This window comes from Chelon labrosus (genome assembly GCF_963514085.1).
Source record: "Chelon labrosus genome assembly, chromosome: 19".
In the NCBI taxonomy this organism is placed as follows: domain Eukaryota; kingdom Metazoa; phylum Chordata; class Actinopteri; order Mugiliformes; family Mugilidae; genus Chelon; species Chelon labrosus.
Genome location: NC_140352.1, coordinates 10,073,609 through 10,093,704, shown reverse-complemented (window position 1 = coordinate 10,093,704; position 20,096 = coordinate 10,073,609). Strand labels below are relative to the sequence as shown.

The following is a 20,096-nucleotide window of genomic DNA, read 5'->3' as shown; positions in this document are numbered from 1 at the left end:
AAACTTGGTGCCAAGCCATGGCAAGCTTTAAAAAGAGGAAAAACATCAAGCAGTAAAATCTGGCAACCATTGAAGAGTGGAAAATGGTGTGGTCTTTTCTGCCAGAGCGAGGTTAAAGCTGAGCATTTTGAATTAACTGAAGCCTATGAATGTTGTTGTGACTGATACTGGAGTAAATGTTGGCTGCAGCAGTTGAGGCAAGACGTGGCAAATGCATCTGAAAATGAAAGAAAGGACCTTGGAGATTAGCCGAAGCTGAAGAAAGCACGAAGAAAGACCGCACAGGGTTTGTCAGATGAAGAGAACACATGCGGAAGTTTGGCCCAATAATATGCGGTAAAAATCTGCTTTTTCTACTTTTGTGTAGTGAAATCTATAACGATGCATCATGTGTTTGGCAAAGCAGCTAGAGCTGTTGAATAAATGCAGCAGAGAAGAACTAAAAAGTAGAGGAAATAGAAGTACCTCAAACCTAATTTTCTGCAACCGCTTGTCCTCTGGCGGGTCGTGGGGTGGCTGGAGCCTATCCCAGCTGTCACTGGCCGAGAGGCGAGGTACACCCTGGACAGGTTGCCCTTAGAATCACCAGTGAACCTAACCAGCATGTCTTTGGATGGTGGGAGGAAGCCAGAGTACCCGGAGAGAACCCACGCAAACACAGGGAGAACATGCAAGCCATGCATCCAGAACCTTCTTGACGTGAGGCATCAGTGCTAACCACCACACCACTGTGCCGCCCTAAATGTTCTTCAAATGAGAAACTGGCAGACGGTCGTGGTTTCACACTCACAAGCTTCAATTATCAGTAATACATTTGCAGAGATAGCTAAAATATGCTACTGTCCAAACGACGTCCAGACACTCTTCAGAACCTGCTTCCAAATAATCTGTGTGTCCTCTGTATTCTGCTGCTCTCTGTTGGTGACTACAGGTAACAAACTGAGATTAAATCACTCTGACTGCGAGTGGATCTAACTCATCAGAGACCTCCAGCAGTAATCTCATATGTCCTCCGTCTTCCAGCTGATTCACGTTCTACTCCTGTCTGATTTCCTCCGAGTCTCCGGCTGTTTCTTTTTTGCTCATTGCTTTCAGCCAGCTTTTATAGTTTGACTCTCTGGATATAATTTATCCTGACAGTAAATGTCTTCCACACTTCCTCTGTGGGACATTTGGTGTCTTGTATCAATTATATTTGGACCAGTGACTCACTCTGTGTCAGTTACATCAAACGACCACAAGGGGGTGTCTTTCCTTCACGGGTAAAGTTACAGGAGTGGCCCCTCCACTGTGGAAAAAACTTTACAAGGAAAGAAAATTGTATTACTTGGCTTCACGTGAAATAAAAAAATGAAAAATATGAAATAATAACCTTTTATTTGTATGATGCACACAAAAAAGATCAAGCTGATCCATTTAAATTGAGGCAAAACCTTAATTTCAGCAGCAGAATAATCCCTCCAGAGATTTTGAAGGAAGTGATTAAGGCCTGAATTAATGATTGTTTCTTTTTCGATTATGTTTTGCATAAAAAAAAATAAAAAACATTCTGTGTGTCTAGGAGCCCAAAAAAACAGATTAAACTGTTTATTAATATCACAGCTGCACCTAATGATTATTTTCAATCACTGCCGATTAATGGATTATTATTTTATGATTGTGTTTGACCTGTTTTCAGTGATATAAAACACTGAAAATCTTATTCTTCCCTTTGGAATATGTCTTTAACAATAAACTGGCGAGGAACACAACTTGTTGTAATTGACTAATCAGTCTAAAAATATTCATCAGAGCAGCTCAAGGTGACTTCTGTGCTCCAAACAACATATGGAGTTTGCAACAATCAAAAACAGATCAAATGAAATCTAGATGGACTGAATGTTTTGGGGAATAATTGGTAGATAAATCTAAACTTGTCATTCTACAGCAAATCGTTCAGGAGGTCCAGAATCAACTGATGCCATTAATTATAAAGGGCCGATGAATATATGCAACATCCGAGGCGTTTTAATTATTTAAAACCGTAATGAGCATGCGAGGTGCGATGTCTTAGCAGTGAAGCGATGAATGACACGTGTTCTAATATTAACCGGCCGACCTTGAGCTTTCAGCCAAAGGTCAGGGACGCTGCGATCGGATCTCACTTTACACTTCACTACGGGCTGAATAAATATGGCAGACAGAAAGAAAAGCAGAGGCAGAGAGGGAGAGAGAGAGAGAGAGGGAGAGAGAAAGAGTGGGAGAGAGGGAGGCCCGTGACTGGTAGATGTGTGGCCTGCTCAGAGGGGCATTGTTGGAGCCATGAGAGGACAATGCACTGCCCCCCGCCCTGAATACTCGCCATACCAGCTGACCAGCCATTACTGACACTGCTGCCCCGTTACAATTCCTGCCTCCCTGACACACACACACAGCCTCAATCATAAGTTTGGTCTTACAACTCTGTCTATAACAGTGCACAGAGGAGAGAAACCAGGTGGGAGGCCAGCAGCGAGCAGCGCCTGACAAAAGGCTTAAGCTGAAGGCATGCATGGGCACACACAGTGTCTCGCCTCCCTGTATGTATGTGTGTGTGTGTGTGTGTGCGTGTGTGTGCAAGTGCACATGTGTGTGATTTACAGCAGGTTAAGTTTAGACCCTCGCACCTATCTGTTCCTCCAGCAATAACATTTCTCTAGAGGCAGCAGGCACCCAGAGAGAACAAATGCACACCTCACACCGTCGTATTATTTCAGGATCCTTGACAAAAGTCCTCAAAGTGGAGGGTGTGAACGGGAACGAGGGGAGGGTTTCGTGTTATGTTAAAGGCTGTGAGAAGCGCTGTGGGGAGAAATATTCAGATCGGCTAAAGTAAAACTAAAGTAATGAGTGCAAAAGTGCCAAAAATTAAAATCCTTATTATGTAGAGGCACTTTACATTATTAAACTAGTCTAAACGGATCATAGATCTCAATTATGTATTAGATGATCAACAGGAAACTGCTATCATTGAATTTCTCTAACGTAAACTCTCAAAGAAATTTCATACAAGACATTTTCTTTTGGTTTTTCTGACAATGAAAACATAGTACTCTGTTAAATATAACTGACAGAGGTGAAAAAAAGCATCTAATTGCTTATATTTCTATTCAAAGCTGATTTATGTACAGCCTACCTCACTTCTTTGGGATTTTACATAAAAAAAAATCTATATAATTTTTATAAAATGTCCTTTTAAACATGAAACCAGTCATTCCCAAGACTTCCCCGCTTGTAACTCCTGCAAAAGGGCAAAGTTTTGCCATGTTTTAAATGCCAGGCATAAAATTGTCCACGTTTAAAAAGAAAAGCGCAGAAAATGGTCACAAGATGAGCCGTGAGGCGGTGAGGTAGCTTCTTACATTTCACTCATTTTCTAGAAAACAAAGGAGTTCACATAAACAAATAAATTTACGGATTATAAAATGAACTCTTGGATGTGAAACCAGTCGACCAAGTTTTGCCACGCTTCAGATCTTTAGTAGTCCCTAAATACTGTGTTTGAACGCCAGGCCCAAAGGCAGAACATATATGTGTATTTAAGCACAGAAATCGAACACATACTGCAGCTTATTTGTTAATCAGTTAAACTTCTGACTTTATCCTCTCCCTGTTCATTGCATTTGTTAAAAGAAACACCTCGAGAATAGCAACAAAACAAACGATGAGGTAAAAAGTATAACTAACTGCTCGCATTTCATAGGAATATGTTCGTTTCATGCATATTTATGTATAGCCTATGCCTTTTATTTGCCCATCCAGGATATATACATTGTCATAAATAAATAAATGTTAAAACCTGGTTACCAGCATTTTTGGGTTTGTTTTCTCGTGTTTCATGTATTTAGGAGCCGATAAGTGTGGATATGATGCAGAAAGGCGTGTAATTCCTCATATTTCAGGACAAAAGCAGAGAAAATGAGCATCTGTTTAAGCTGATGTCTCAATCCACTCTGTTAAAACTACTTTTAGCCGCTTGCATTATGGAGGACATTTTTGTTTTTCAGCAGGGGCCATACATAATTTAAAAGATTGCAGAGAACTTCTGGTTGTAATTGGACAACCAATTTTAGTATATATACTGGTAGTTTTGCGCGTTGTCAAATAAACGCAGAAGTAAAAATGAGGATATAATTGCCTCTGTGGTGGAGCAGAAGTTGAATTTAAGTGCGGTTATTGGTGACACCTGCAGTCAGACACACTTAACAAGACGCGTGATGGACAGTGGCTGCCGGAGAGCAGGTGTGAATACCTCTGCGGGCTTGTTATATTGTTGTGCGGTGTGTGTGTGTTTGCGCGTAACAGAGAAAGCGGATCAGGGCGGGGGCAAACGAGGGGCTCGCTGAGCGGACGGGCACGAGCCTCCTCCTCCTCCCTCTATTAGACGGCGGCGACGCGCGGCGCGCTCCCCACTCGTGCTGCCGCCGTACTGTAATCATATGATAGGGAGTCGGTCCCCGCTGCAGAATACCGACACACCGGGCGGACGCAAGCGGAACAGCCGGGGCGGAGGAGACCAGTTGATGGTAGAGCTGTAGCCGCTGAAGAAGTCTCGGTTAGAGTGTCAAGCAGAGACAAACTGTCCCCCTCTCCACCTCCTCCAACACCACCACCACCACTCAAATAGGAACTTTTCCAAACTCCGGACAGAGTCGGGCACAGGGGGGAACCGCTCCGAAGAAGAAGAAGAAGGAGAGTCGATTCAACCGGAGGCTTTTATTATAAGAGGGGTCGCAGCCGGTGGAGTCCCCCTGGAATCTTTTCGGGGTATATTTAAAGTAAATTTAATTTTTTTTTACTAGTTAGATCACTTTATTTAAACTATTTTTTTATAAAAAGAAGAAGAAGAAGAAGAAGAAGAAGCCATGGTTGGGGAGACAGAGGTGAAGGAGAGACCCAAGTCCAACCCGGACTATCTAATGCAGCTGATGAACGACAGGAAGGTGATGAGCTCCCTGCCCAACTTCAGCGGCATCTTTACGCATCTGGAGCGGCTGCTGGATGAAGGTAACTCACCCTGTTTTTTCTTTTTTATGTGTAAGCCCCCCTCTCCATTAAAAAACTTTAACCACTTGTCACTGCTCACAAAGACAATCTCTTAATGTTTAAACTGTTTGATGGTGGGTGTTCATAAAAGTGGCCCTTATTGACTCACTTTATTGAATAGTCATTAACTGCAGGAATTCCTCTTTGGCTCCTGGGAAACAGTAGAGTTGACCCCCCCACACACACCCCAACACCCTTCCCTTCCCTTCCCTTCCCTTCCCCAACATCCAACTCTGAGATGATGCTAACGATAAATCAAACACCCAAATCCTTGGTGGAGTTCTGTTTTTAAGCCCTCGCTCTTGTAAACTGCTATAAAACTGTTTGTGGATTTGATGTGTCCGCTGCCTTAAATCGCATTCACTCAGTCACACACTCACAATCTGTCTCTCTCTCTCCCTCTCTCACACACACACACACACACACACACACTCAGAGGCAGTTGGTGATGGGAACAAACAGACAGTTGTTAGTCTTTCCCAGTGACCTAATGCGCAGGCTTATGTGAATGCTGCAGCCCATCCCAGAGCAGGAACGAGAGCATGTCACCGTGTAAAATATTTGATTCGAGGCTATAGCTCACAGGCCCTGAAGTCACGCCGCGTGCACAGCTCCACTTGTTGATGCGTCCAGAATAACTCCAGACGACTTCTCACGTCTTCACTTATTCCTTCTTTTAACGTCTGCCCACTGAGGCCTGTTGTTGCGACTGTTGTGTGACTGCGCATCAGGATCACCGAGGCCCTGACTCTGTGCCACTGTGACAAGTCTCATGACGCAGCAAGGTGGGTCGGCTTGACACCGGACGACCGCCGCGCGGCCCCCGCGAATACCAGGCCAACTTGACATCTCTGGTCCGCGGCGAGGACTTGCAGCTGAGCGCGCTCATCCCTCGCATAACCTGACACCCGGGGTTGACATGAAAGGCATTGTACCAGGGCCCATTTTCAGCCTCTTCTGCTCGAGCTATGTGGACAAGCCACTGAGGCATAAGGGCGATGGACCAAAAAAAAAAAAAAAAGAAAAAAAAAGTTTGTGCAAGGGATTGTCAGTCTGCATGTTTGTTGCAACACTTCAGTCTTGTCCAGTCTATATATAATCCCATGACAGGTTGAAGTGTTAAGATAAGGCATGCACACTGCCCTCAACCCCCTCTCTGTCTATCTCTTTCTCCTTCGACTCTCTTGTTCTTCTTTCACTTCTCATTTTCCTCCAGCTAGGTTGAACTCAAGTGTGACACAAGCCTGCCTGTCTGTGCAGATGTGTTTGTGTGTTGCCTTAATCGTCGCTTTTGCAGAGCGACAGGTCAGAATAGGTTATTAGAGGATCATCGTTGTCGCTGTAGCAGTGGCTGTAATTATAGCGTCCTACTGTAGTTATTATGGTCGGGCTTATCACTCGCAGAGCAGGGAGACATGCCTGTCAGCCCGCTTAGGTCAGATGATATTTGTGCCTCCAGGCGGTTCTTCTTTCTTTTTTTTTTTTTTTTTCTGCCGTTTGTGTGAGTTCAAACCGGAGGTCTGCGTCGTGTATGTGTTGCATATGTGTTTGTCTGCTGCAGTAGTGGGTTATTATTGTGCTAGTGTGTCATTACAAAGGCATCAGTGGCAAACATTGGTCATTGAGACGGCCCTAAACAAGCACACAGGCCGACAAACATAGTCTCATTTATAATGGCGCCTCTGTAGCAGACCCAAGACACAAATTTGACCTTTTAAGAAATCAATCAATCAAATGAGATGATTTAGTTCAACTTCAAAACAGAAAGAATTTTTATTTGGGAGCTATTTTGAAACTTTATAAACCACTGAAGTCACTTTAAAGCTTATCCTGTGATGGGATTAGCTGTTGTTGATTGTGACCTGTTGAACAGTTTTTTTGGCAAACAAATAATAATAATTTTGCGGTTTAATCAGGGCTTAAAACTGTCACTGCTTTCCAACTGTGCCTTTTCCACGGGACGGCTGAATAACCGAGTCCTGCGCTCGGGCTTCATAAACACTGGTGGGCAGAGTAGGTCGCTGTGACCCCCGCTAACATGTATGTTTTCCCTTCGTATTATTTACAGAGTGAAGGGGGGTTGTGTGTGTGGTGTTAAACTGAAAGAAATAGAAGAGGGGGGGATTGTCAGTAATAGGGGAGGCCTGATTGTGAAGCAGTTAGATTCTACATTGTGGTGCCGAATGCTTGTAGCTAACTCCCTGCTGACCTGTCTGTCTTTCCGTCCGTCCATCCGTCCATCCGTCCGTCCGTCGGCTGTCACACTCAGAGCTTCCTTTAATTCCAGTGACAGTGAGTCACCGTCTTAAGAAACAGTCTGAAGAAAGAAATGTGAAACGTCTCGTCCTCCCCCCGTCGACGGAATTCACATCCTCAGCTTAACTCCCTCTCTCTCTCTCTCTCTTTCTATCTATCTCCCTTTTTCCCCTGTCTCCCAAGAAATCGGCCGGGTACGCAAGGATATGTACAACGACACGCTGAACGGCGGCATGTTCAACGGGCGGGACATGGAGGAGCTCCCCGAAGCCATCGGCCCCGTGGCTCAGCTGCAGGAGAAGCTCTACGTGCCTGTAAAAGAGTACCCCGACGTGAGTGTCGCCAGTCGCCGACCTTTGACTCGCTTGTGGCTTCTGTTTACCTTCCACTGTTGTCCCGTTATCTCCGCTCGATTACAGGAAAGGGCCGGCAGAAAGTCCCCAAAATCACAGGCGACATTTCGCTTTACATTTGACCCTAAAACGCTGATTTCATTCTGAGGTCATCTTTGCTCACGCCCTGTGATGCAATCTGGACTTAAAATAGATAAATACAGAACCACGAGGAGATAAAAATCAATGAGTTGCAGTAATGTTTTTGCAAAAGAGCAATATTCTGACCTAAGTTTCCCCTTTGTGACACAGTTTTCCACCTACCATAAACATTTAAAAGAGTTTAAAAAAGGTGGATTAAGTTCTCCTCCTTTAAAAAAAAAAAAAATGAATGAAGACAAGTGCATTGCGGTGAGGAGACTTAACCATCCAGCCCGGCACGTCACGCCAAGTACAGCTAAGCACTTCAATATGAGCTGCGTTGATCCACATTCAATGGCTCACATGATTTTCTCCATGCATCAGCTCGCCAATCACCAAATACAATGACAGGCTGTCCTCACTCACATGACCCGGAGACTAACAGGACACACACAGGAGAACGCTGGTCGAGATCAAGGTTAAATTTAGTGGAGTTCCTCCGTCTGGATGTGTGCGTTCGGTCGAGGGCGGACGGGGGGGAGAAGTTAATACGCGTAAATATGGGTAAATTAGCAAATGAGTACATTTTAGTGGAGGAATAAATACGGAAGAGGCTGGACAATTGTTACAGGAGACGCAGTGAGAGACAGAGGAAGGGACACACAGGCAGAGGGGCAGCTGTCTAGTTAATCACTCAGTCTCAGTGACAGATAAGGTTAAGAGAACGCCGCTGCCCTGTCATGCCACCAGCACCAGCCAGCACCCATATAATGATCTATTTTTGTCTCGCTTAGTAACACAAACACATCACAGATGCACAATCCTCAAAGGCACACTCGCTAGTACCCCATAGGAATACTCACGCGTCATAAAAAAAAGGCTGTTTAGGCCAGTGATGGTAGACGAGTCTTAATTCTGGCTTTTTTATATATATATATATACATATACATATATATATATATATCTGTGTATATGTTTCTTGTTTAGTTCAACTTTGTAGGGAGGATCCTGGGCCCACGTGGACTGACGGCCAAACAACTGGAGGCAGAGACCGGCTGCAAGATTATGGTGCGAGGAAAGGGCTCCATGAGAGACAAGAAGAAGGTAAATAACACATCGATCGGGAATGTTTTTAATGCTCACCTGACATTTATTTTAACGATCTATTTTGACGTTGTGGGAAACGGGCTCATTCATTTGTGGCTCAGAGTTTTTTTCCTTTTCGAGCTTAAGATAAAGACTGGAAACAAAGAGACACGGCTTCTTTTTTGTACATGTCAGACAAAGAAGAGTGTGAGGTGTCGAAGCAGCCAGATTTTGTTAACTTAAAGGCCCGGACACACCAAAATGACATCAAAGAGCTACCGGCAACAAAGGCCGACTGTGGGGTTGGTTCCTGTCGCCTGTGTCTGGAACAAACCGCAAAGGCTACAGCCTACGGCCAGCTGGCACGTACGTTCTGCTCCTGCGTGAGAGGAAATTATCCTCCATACCAGCAGGTGGCGGTAGTTTATATTCGTTATTAAAAACCGGATTAGCTGGGAGGCTAGAAAGAACTAGAAACCGTCCTACAGAGCCGGTTTCTCCTCAAAAATGTTGCTCAGTTTATTCATTCTAGATCAGAGGTCTTCAACAGGGGGTCCGCGACCCCTAGTTAGTCCACGGAGGTACTGCAGGGGGGTCGCGAAAGTTTTGGTTGATCAGACATTTTTTTTTTTTATATTCCCCTCGCAATTTTATCCACAAATTTAAATGTTTTTAAATACGCATATACATAAGTAGGGGGTCCCCGCTCCATCTCTCCATCAATTTGGGGGTCCTTGGCCTGGAAAACATTGAAGACCCCTGTTCTAGATGACGATACTGTTGAGAAGAGTCTTCGTCATTCGTTTTTTCGCCTTATGCACTGTTTGGCTAAACTGAATCTATTAAAGAGACCTCTCTCATCGACACACGACACGTTGAATCATCTGAGAATGATCGTGAAATGTCAGACTAGCGGTGACCACTGCAAAACAACTAGCTTATCAACTGCTTGATACTGACTAAAAGCTATTGGATCGGTGTGTCACGGCCCTGAGCTGAGACATCGTTAAACTAACTGCCACCCCCGACCGGTTTCCAGTCCTAACCACCCACCGGTTGCAACTTCCAGTTTCCAGTGCGCTGCAGACGACTACATGCTCATTTTAGCATCAACCGAAAGTCTGTGTTGTCTGTGACGAGTCGTTGTTGTGAAAGGTTTTTAACGTGCTTTAAAATTAGGTCATTTTTAGATGAATCACAGTTCAGAAATAATTGAAGACACATTTTTTTTGTGTGAATGGAACCAAAATAACGATGATTTGCTTTGGAGAATATGCAACAGTAACGTAAAGGCCGCGTGATTTGCAGAAACATGCAATAACGTGTTTTAGCCTCGAGTCCTTCAGACACAAAAAGACAGAATCAACACAAGTAACACAATCTTGGATACATATAGAGACCATCTATCTATCTATCTATCTATCTATCTATCTATCTATCTATCTATCTGTCTATAGATGTCTATCTATCTGTCCGGCCGTCTTTCACAATGTGTTTTTGGTGCTTAGTTTTCTTTCCTGTCCTGGTGTTCTGTCCATCTGTCCTCCCTTCCTCTCCCCTGGTGTCTGCTGTTGGACGGAGTCGGCTCAAGCTTTCCAAACGGCAGGTGGAGCAAGTCCAGCATTCCTCCCCCCTCGCCCCCTCTCTCTCTCCCTCTCTCTCTCTCTCTATCTATTGCTCTCTCTCCAGAACATTCCCTACCCCGCACGCCCCTCAGAGAGAGAGAGAGACACACACAGAGACAGAGAGGAAGGAAAACAGAGACACAGTGGGAGGCAACTGGGGGAGACGAGAGAAAGATGTTGACTTTAAGTGTTCTTCAAAATGATACATCTCACTTGACAAAACAGCCGCGCAGGATAAGATCTGCCGCAGTGACCGAGATACGAGGATCCAGAGCGTCAGCTGTTAGCTGTGGTCGTGTTCGCACTTTTTAAAATTGCAAATAAAGTCAGTCGTCAGCTTATTGCCCCAAGTCAGACGAGCAGATTGATACCACTTCCGTTTCTCTACGATAAATACTCAGCTTGAAGAGAGTTTATTTAGCTTAGCATATTTAGCTGGAAGTCAGGAAAAAGACCTGGCTTGGACGTCAGCGTGCGTAATCATGAAGTGGCTCTTCCCATAAACCACAGTTAATCATCTCAAAACAGACAAGCTATGACGAGTTCATTCTTAACTTCTTGTAGGTGGATTTTGTATCTCCCTGACTGAGCTGTTTCCCCTCGCTGACCGTCTTCCTAGGTTCAAATTTAGCATACAGATATGAGAGCAAGATCCGTCAATTCATCCCAGTCTCCTCAAGACAATGGCTTCTTTATGCACAGCTGTGCTTCGAGCTAATGTCAACAGCGACAATGCTAACACGCTGATGCATAGCAGGTAATGTTTATCATGAAGTTTGGCATGCTAACACCGCAGTTAGCTTAGAAGGTACTGGGCGAAGTTAAATTTTGACCAGCAAGCGCACGTTGAGACATTTCACTATAAACCAAAGATTTCAGTCTAGACCGAATGACGGAAGAATGAAGAGACCAAACTGAAAACAGACTTCCCACAGAGCTTCCCTGGAGCTAGCGTGGCTAAAATAACAAATGTCGAAATGTTACTTGTCCCCAATGAGAGTGTCTTCAAGGAGTTTTACTTTGAAAGTAAGGGTGAATTTTTTCACTAACAAATACAATCAGCAACACTTGTCTGCCTTTACCTGGATATAATTCAGTATAAATTATTTGATTGTTACCCGAGTTTTGGTGAAGAGGCAGACGGGGAAAGAGTGGAATAGATAAGGTGAAGAGCAGAGCTACAGGGAAGGGGGAGATTTGCGAAGATGTTGCAGAAAGCCTTCAATAAAACGCAACACCGATGTTGTGTAACCACTGAAGAACAACATGGTTGTTTCATGAGTTCGATACGCCTCCGAAGCCGCATTAAACGACCTTGAGCCTTGTGTATGTGTGTGTGTGTGTTTGTGTGTGCGAGCTTGAGGCCGAGCCAAAAACCGAGCCAAACAAGAAGAAAAGTGAAAATCCCTGTTCCCCCTCTGCAGCCGTGGGCCGTGCTCGCGCGGCGCATTCACACCGAGCCTTTCAAACGTTTTGTGTGTGTTGCAGGAGGAGATGAACCGAGGGAAGCCCAACTGGGAGCACCTCAGCGAGGACCTCCACGTCCTGATCACGGTGGAGGACACGCACAACCGGGCCAAGATCAAGCTCCAGCGGGCCATCAACGAGGTCAAGAAACTTCTCGTGCCCGCTGTGAGTATCGGTCCAAATTAAAATTATTATGGACTGGTGGAAAAAAAAAAAAAGCTGTGTGTGAATGGATGAGAGTCCACTGTGTTGGTATGCATGGAAGGGGGAAGGGGATTGTCAGCCCAAAAAAAAAAAAAGTGTGTGTCTTTTTTTGTGTTTTGTGTGTGTGTCTCTGTGTGTATGAGAGAGTATGTGTAAGGGGTTAGGGTAATTAGGGAACACGCATAAAGGGGTTTCCATGGTAACCCCGGGTTGTTTGAAAGGCTGAGGGAATGAATGGAGAGTCTGTTCACTCGTTCTCCCCACTCCATCACTCCTTTCACTCGTTCACAACTCACTTCATTCCCAACTACTGGCTACAGTATTCCTCTTTCTCCCTATTTTTTTTTCTTTTGTCCGCACAAGAGAACATTTTGATTGCGCTCCTCAACATTTCTCACATTCTCCGGCCCACCTACGGGCCCTCCCATACGTACATAAATGTGGCACAAACACGACGATAAAATCAGAAGCACATCGCTACGCACGGGGACACGCACTCTTTAAATTGCCCCGTTTGACACGCAAGTACAAAAGCACATATTTTGAAATCACAAGGCTCCTTCCTTTTTTCATCTTTGCATTATTTGCAACAATAGAAATAGACTGAAAAGACCAGCAGGGGGGCGAGGTGGGGTTGGGGGGGGGGGGGCTTCTATAGCAGCAATCAGCCGTCACTTCCCGTTCAATCACAGCACAGTACGGGACAACCCTCAAGGATGTGAAGGCGAGCAGGAGCTAGACACCTGTTAATCTGTGTTTGTCCACGTGCATGTGTGTATGTTTGTGTGTGTGTGTGTGTGTGTGCAGGGTAAAGTTAATGATATGTGTTAGTTTAACCCAGCTGACCTTCCTCGCCAAATGTAAATCAGTCAAGCTTTTCACCAAGCTGTAACTGGAGCTAAGAAGCTGGCGTGTTTGACACTGAATATCTTGAGAGGCCGGGCGGCCGCGGCTGTTCAAGGTCTGCTCCTTATGACAATGCAAGACAGTCGCAACCCGGAGAATCCCTGACATTTCTGTCTTCAGAAAACATTTCATTTGAATCGAAATTAGCATAATGTAACATTTGCCGACTTCTTGACCCTGACGCTGACAAAAGTTCATTCATTCACTCGCCGGGTGAAACGGCTGAATGACGGCCACGGCTAAGTAAGCTGATTGTGCTGTGCTCTGTCTTCATGTGCTGGCGTAGGCTGAGGGGGAAGACAACCTGAAGAAAATGCAGCTGATGGAGCTGGCCATTCTGAACGGGACCTACAGAGACGCCAATGTCAAGACGCGTAAGGATGACATCATAGTTAGCATTTGGAGGAGGGTTGGTGGGTGACAAAGGAGGGGTCTTGGTACAGGAGTCCACTGTATATATGAACAATGCCTCTGTATCTCCTGTTAAATGGACTGTTTGTCCTCTCCTCTTCTTCCCTGTCTATTGTATGTGCGCTTTGTGTGTCCTCGCATGTGGGCGTGCGCACACTTTGTGTTATTGTATGTTCGTGTGCTGCGCAGCCACCGCCGGCTTCCCTCTAGCGACCCCTCAGGCGCCGCGGATCATCACAGGCCCGACGCCCGTCCTGCCTCCCACCTTGCGCAACCCCGCCCCCGTCACCACGCCTACCCTCATGCCTCTGATCCGTCAGATCCAGAGCTCCGCCCTTATGCCAGGAGGCAACCCTCATCCGACACTGGTGCAGCAAGGGCCCGAATCTGGAATCATCTACACGCCCTACGAGTATCCCTACACACTCACGCCCTCCATATTGGAATACCCGATTGACTCAACTGGAGTTTTAGGTATATGAAAGTCACTCTCATCACTCTCATACGTGGTCAATGGATGTATTATGAGAACTGGATACTGGACTCCAATGAAGGTTGATCATTCATTGATCATAAAAGCTCTAGGCCCTTTTTACTATTCATGGCTAACTGTCAACAATTTGTTCAATGCAGGATTATGGCACTGGCTCAGACCTGAACCTGGCTTGCACCTGCATCTGTAGAAGTGTGGTCAGACAGAAAACAAAGATACGTGTTTGTATTTATTCGTGCAAATTTGGCTGATTGACTGTTTATCTGCTCCAGATAATCAATGCACCAAACGTACAGACACTAGCCTTAAGCTAGTCTCTGACCGAAGTCAGGGCTCATGAGAGACACAACGTCTTTCTGTCGTTTGTATCTGGTTTTCCTCTCGCTCCTTTGGTAAATTAAAGCTCCAGGAAAAGGACTTTGATCCATTCCCTGATCTAATTTGCATGCACTCACATCTTGGTATTGATTTTGGATGCAGTCGGATTCTGTCTGAACACACAGTAAGGCATGACTTGGCTGAACGTGACAGTGACCCAATGAAGTTAATTAATTAATTGCTATCTCTTAGCTCGCGAGGCTTAAACTGTACAAGAGGTGCAGTCTGCTTCTTGTAGTTGACGCAGTCGTATACCAGATCTGCGAGGTGTGAACGTGAAATTTGACTTTTGTAAAAGCCACGGATCTAATCGGAAAGTGACGAAGAAGCTAGCCAATAACCAAATCTGACTCGCAGCTTTCAGCCACCGTTGATGCCGTTGCAGTAACGCCCAGTTAGATTGGCTGCCATATCCAGCTCTTGTAATACATCCGTAACACAAACACATGCATGCTGAAGCTCATTGCTGGGCTAACAGTCCCTTCTTCCTGTGTTTTTGCAGGTATGGCTTTCCCAACCAAAGGCTAAGCGATAGCAACCCTTCCTAGCACACACACGGACTGGCTTGCAGAGACCCCCCCGCCCCCCATCCCCTTTCCCCTCCTTCCCCTTCCCTCCCTCCCTCCCACCCCCAACCCCCTCCCTACATACTTGTCCCACAGAGCAAACACTCCAAGTTTGCTTATACTTTTAGGATGACAGATTCCTCGACAGTCATTCTGTAGTCAAGTGTCCATTCCTGTTAATTTCCTCTTTGTATTAGCAGACTAGCGTTGTTGTGGTGTGACAGCTACTTAACTTTTTTTAATAGTTCAGCTTCCGCTTGTAATTTTTTTAACACATTTTAGTGAACCCGTAGATATTTTAGAGCTGCTGTTTGTGATTTAACACATGTTAAGGCTTATTCTGATCACAGAGCTATAGAGTGACTTTGCTTACAGCCGATGTTGAATCTACTACTAGCTTAGTGAAGAAATTAGCGGTTTGGATTAATATTTTCTCTAGAGAACAGAAGACCACAAAACAACAACATCAATTCTGTCTCTTAGACGTTTCTTTTTTTTTCTTTTTTTTTTACTTATTTTCACCCTCAGCCTTGAACACTTTGTTAATTCCTGGTTTTCACTGATGTTGGTGCCATGGGTGGGCTGTCTGATGTCTTTCTGATGAGTAACCTTCTGTGTTCTGTTTTGGGCGATGTCAATGGCTGTTAGCAGGTGCCATGACCACTAAGGTACGACGCCACGACAAGAGAATCCATCCTTACCAAAGGGTAGTGACCACAGACAGAGGTTAGTTAGCTCACCAGCCACTTTATGTATATGTGTGTGTGTTTGTTGGTGTGTTGGTGTGTGTGTGCATGCAGACCAATGGACCAATTTCAGTTTACATGTGTCTGTAATACGGCATGCCTTAAAGAGAAATAACTGTATCAGGCGAAAAAAAAAAAAAAAGGTCACAGCCTCAGCGTAAAATGTGAAAACAGTATTTGTAGTGGAAGTGAAACGAGTGAGGAGATTGGGAGGAACCATGTGAGTGGGTGACAGCCGCGGCGGTTATCTTTACCCGCCCGTTAACTTAAACTGGACGGCTCGCGGGCCGGGACCCTCTCAATTAGAATGGATCGCTCCGTTCATGTGACTCGGTCCTTGTGACTCCGGATTTGGGAGTCCTTCTCTCAGAACGTTTTTGTTGTTGTTTATTTCTTCAGTACTACTTTTTTGACCCTACACATGCTGTGGGAAGTTTTATTTATGCCCAACTTCATTCCACTAGATTTCCACAGATGTTTTTTTTTTTTTATTATTATTATTATATATTACTATCTTTAATTAAATCCTGTGTAATGCCCACTTACTACGCGAAACTTCAAGTAAAGGTGATTGTCTTTTTTCTAAAGGTCATTCAATTCAACGTGATCTTTAGTTTTTACTACTAAAACACAGCGTGTGATAACTACTGAAGTCTGTGTTACAAGCTCTTTTGTATGAAATACTGTTGTTTGTGGTCTTATCAGTTGCCCACTGGACTTTATCATTGGGGCTGTTTACATCTTCCATTTATTTCCTAGCCAGAGTGGTGCTGTTACCATGTATTTAGCTGCAAAATAAATTTGTATATAGGGATTTTAAGTGCTTATATGAAGCTTATGGAACGAGATCGCTTGGAAATACTTGTAGTTTTTTGTTTTTAGTTTGTAAATTTTTATTTTTGTTTTTATGGTATGCTTTTTATAGATGAAGTGTCTCCATGTAAACTTTATTCAAAGTGTGTAGCTACTACTGTTTTAGCCACCGCGACGGTGGCAATGAAGGCAGTGTTTCGCTCTGTGTATTTAAGATGAGGTGACCTTCTCGATTCACAGGCCTCGTGACTGTTTTATGCAATAGAAATGGACTAGCTAGCTACAATATATGTGTGTGCGAGCGGTGGAGCTCTTGTTGTACACGATGGACAAAAAAACACTAAAAGGCAATAAAGATGACTATTGAAAAAAAATCTCTGAGGAAAACCGAAGCCTCTAAATTCTTGTAGTTAGTCCTGTCTATTGAAATTGTTTCCCTCTAAAACCACCATCTCTTAACCTCTCATCGCTCTCTCTTATGGTGCCTCTTTGCTTACTGTAGTCTTTAAGTGCTCTTCTAATACTCCATAGCGGATTTATAATCAATAATCAGTTAATCACAACTGTTAATCGTCGAGATCTTGTGCCTGCTGCTAAACAATAGCCCTACTTGTCAGTGGAGTCTTTCCGAGGCCCAAACTCTTTTCTTTGGACATAAAGGTCACTCTCTCACCCACATGAAACCATGCTGTCTCCCTCTCTGTCCATGGTTTCGCTGTCTGTCTGTGCTAGACGTAGCCCAGCTAGCATGAGTAGTATCACTATAGCAGCAGTCGCGCAGCAGGAGGAGCATCTCCTTGAACCCTGCGAACACCTCCATGAGAGCACATGCGAGCATCACTAACCAGCCATTCCTTGTGTCAACACCCGGCGGTTGATGTGAGCCCTCGCGAAGTGAATGGTCATGCGGGGCTCATGAAGGTGCTTCGCAGCTCTTATATAAGGCCCCTCATGCTGCGCGACTGCAGTAGATCTGCCTTGTTGTCATCCCGACGCCACTAGCTGACACTAATCTCTCTTCTATCTTTTTTTCTTTTTATGTCCCCTTTTATGTGCCCTTTTTGTTTCCTTTCCACGTCTGTCCGTCTCTGTCCGTCTAACTCTAGCTGCCACGGCAACTAACCCATGACCCCTTGACCTTCTGACCTTTCCGCCCACTGATGACCCACCCATCTCTGCCTGCTGGCGCGCTCATTGGCCCACGGCCCCCCGCCACTCTCCCAGCTCAGCCAACCGGAGACCGGAACATTGGGAACGGCCCGGCTGCCTCTGTCTAACCCGCCAACCGGACGACAGCGATCATGGGAATAAACCTCAGGATCCCGCCCATCTCCGAGTCCTAACCTAAACTTTTACCAAGCGTGCCTTCCTTCCAAAAGCCCAAAGCCAGTCTAGGAATCTGTAACCGCTGTTAGCGTGCATAAGCAGTAGACTCTTCAGTGGACCCAAACTGGTGCTCCTAAACCGACCCCTGTCTCTCAGCCCATGCAATGCAATAATAATGACTGTATTAATAATACTGTTAACGGTGGTACTTATCCAGCACGGAAACCCTCCATAAACACTAAACTGAAAGAGATATTATGAAGTATTTTTCCTCAGCAGAAGCGCACCACTACTACTTTTCTACTCGTTTTAACGTCAAGCACAAGTTGCATTTCTGATTGGTGGTTCTTTTTGACTCTCTTGAACGAGAGAAGTCTTTTAAAAAGCCGTCACTCGGCTGAGCAAAATGCCAGCACCGAACCTTTATTTTTCACCGCGGACCGAGCAGGTGCCCGCTGAGGAAACATAACATAACTGGAATCCGAAATGCCAAAGCATCTCTGAGTGTTTCTCAAAAGCGAGTCAGACACACACACACACAGAGGGAAGGTGGAACTCCTTTTGTCAAAAAGCTTGCACAACGCTGCCTTTGCCTTTGTCACACTACAGTATTTGTACCAGCTCGAACAACGGTGCCTTTATTTATTGACAGCGATGGAGCGACGTTACACCTAAAATCTTTTACTTCCTGGCCTCTCGCCCGGCCTCGAAACGATATCATTTGCGTATCAATTAAGACTGTTCTCAATTCAGATCCAAGTGCCAAAAAAAAAATGAGAAAGTGGCTCATTTTAATTGGGAGTGCCGGTATCGAAAGCTCCAGCTACACAACGTCTTGACATGTTTATGCGAGGTTGGGACGCCTCGGGAGAGCAGTGTTATATTTTATGTGTTTTTTTTTTCTTGTTTGGTTGATTGTGCCGATGAAGAAGATGAAGTCCTCCGTATATTTTTGCATGTGTTTTTTTTTGGTGGGTGGGGAGGGAGGGATGTAGGGGAGGGAGGGCGTGGTCGAGTTTTCACACCAAGCGATGCCTTGACTTACACATACAAGAGAAACCATGCAGTCGTAACATCTGTAACGAGTTTATAATGTATTTTTATATTCTATTTTGTACGTGGAAATAACATTAAATATTTCAGATGAGATCACGACGCCTTACCGCGCAGAGTAATTTGAGGAGTTTCACGACACTTCCTGTCTCCTGATGAACTGGATGTCCCCTTGTATTAACTTGAGCCTTTGAGATTGCTTGCCTCCTGTGCCTTTTTGTAAACTATGAGTGTGACAATTAACAGTGTAGTACGACATTAATCTACTCTTCGGTGCCAAGTGTAGGTTACTAACTGTTACCACTTCTGTGATTATTAACCACTTTCATGGTCTCTGCTTTGGATTCCTTTTAAAAAAACGTGTGTGTCTAAAAAAGAAAATGAAACAAAAAGAAGATGTGTTGGAAGAATTTTAACTTTTATTCTGAGCGGGAATAACTCTTTGTACACTATTAAACTCATAGTTGTAAAACTAACAAACTTTGTTGCTTTTTCTCTGTAGCTCTTAATTATGCAAATCAGCTTCCTTTCCGCATACTAATCACCTCTTAGACACAAAGAGGAAGGGGGTAAATAGAAAGCCCCGCAAGCAGACACTTTTGACAAAATGCAGGGAAAAGGCCACAACATGTTTTTCCCACTTCTCCTTTTTCTGTGTTCTTTGCCTTCCTCTGCGCCTTAAAGTGGACATTGCACACATGGATGTGTGTAATAAGAGAGAAGAAAACACCCAGCTCACCATGGTTTCTCACAGGCATGCACATGTATAACAGAAAAAAAAAATAGAGAGGAGGAGGAGGAGGAGGAGGAGAGGGGTTGGGGTGGGGTGGGGTGGGGGGGTTCAGGTTTTTTGGAGGACGAGATGGCTGGGGAATTGAGGGGAAATTGATTGTGCAAGCTCGCCCTCAAACATCTGCAGTCTGAGTTAATATTGCACCGGATCACAGGCTGTCCCTGAAGTTTCAACAGAGAAGAGGAACACACATTTGAATTTGGCAGCTAAATTTGTTTTAATCATTAATAAAATCACAACAGAACCGGGATTATGTTGAAAAAAGAATATATATATATATATATATCCGTGGTTAGTCAAAGGACAACCAGAATTAAAAGTAAAACTTTCCTCTGAAACCACACATTTGAAGTTTCACAACAACAACAACAAAAAAAAAAGAAAGTAGAAAAAAAAGGAAAAAATCACATGGGTTTTTGAATGCAGCCGTGGGTGG

General features: G+C 44.6%; 1 protein-coding gene across 2 annotated transcripts; it reads left to right on the top strand.

Annotated features, from left to right (window-relative positions):
• The first annotated feature begins 4,455 nt into the window (after positions 1-4,455).
• qki2 (QKI, KH domain containing, RNA binding 2) lies at positions 4,456-18,731 on the top strand. Of its 2 annotated transcripts, XM_084567543.1 has the most exons (9): positions 4,456-5,025; positions 7,504-7,652; positions 8,781-8,897; positions 11,993-12,136; positions 13,368-13,455; positions 13,682-13,966; positions 14,842-14,865; positions 15,578-15,655; positions 17,595-18,731. In XM_084567543.1, exons 1-9 carry the CDS (start codon positions 4,884-4,886, stop codon positions 17,615-17,617), a joined length of 1,050 nt encoding a protein of 349 aa, XP_084423669.1. In that variant the 5' UTR covers positions 4,456-4,883; the 3' UTR covers positions 17,618-18,731. The 2 variants fall into 2 exon arrangements, with proteins under 2 accessions (XP_084423669.1, XP_084423670.1); XM_084567544.1 differs by lacking the exons at positions 14,842-14,865; positions 17,595-18,731 and having other exon boundaries at positions 14,866-15,679.
• Positions 18,732-20,096: the final 1,365 nt, after the last annotated feature.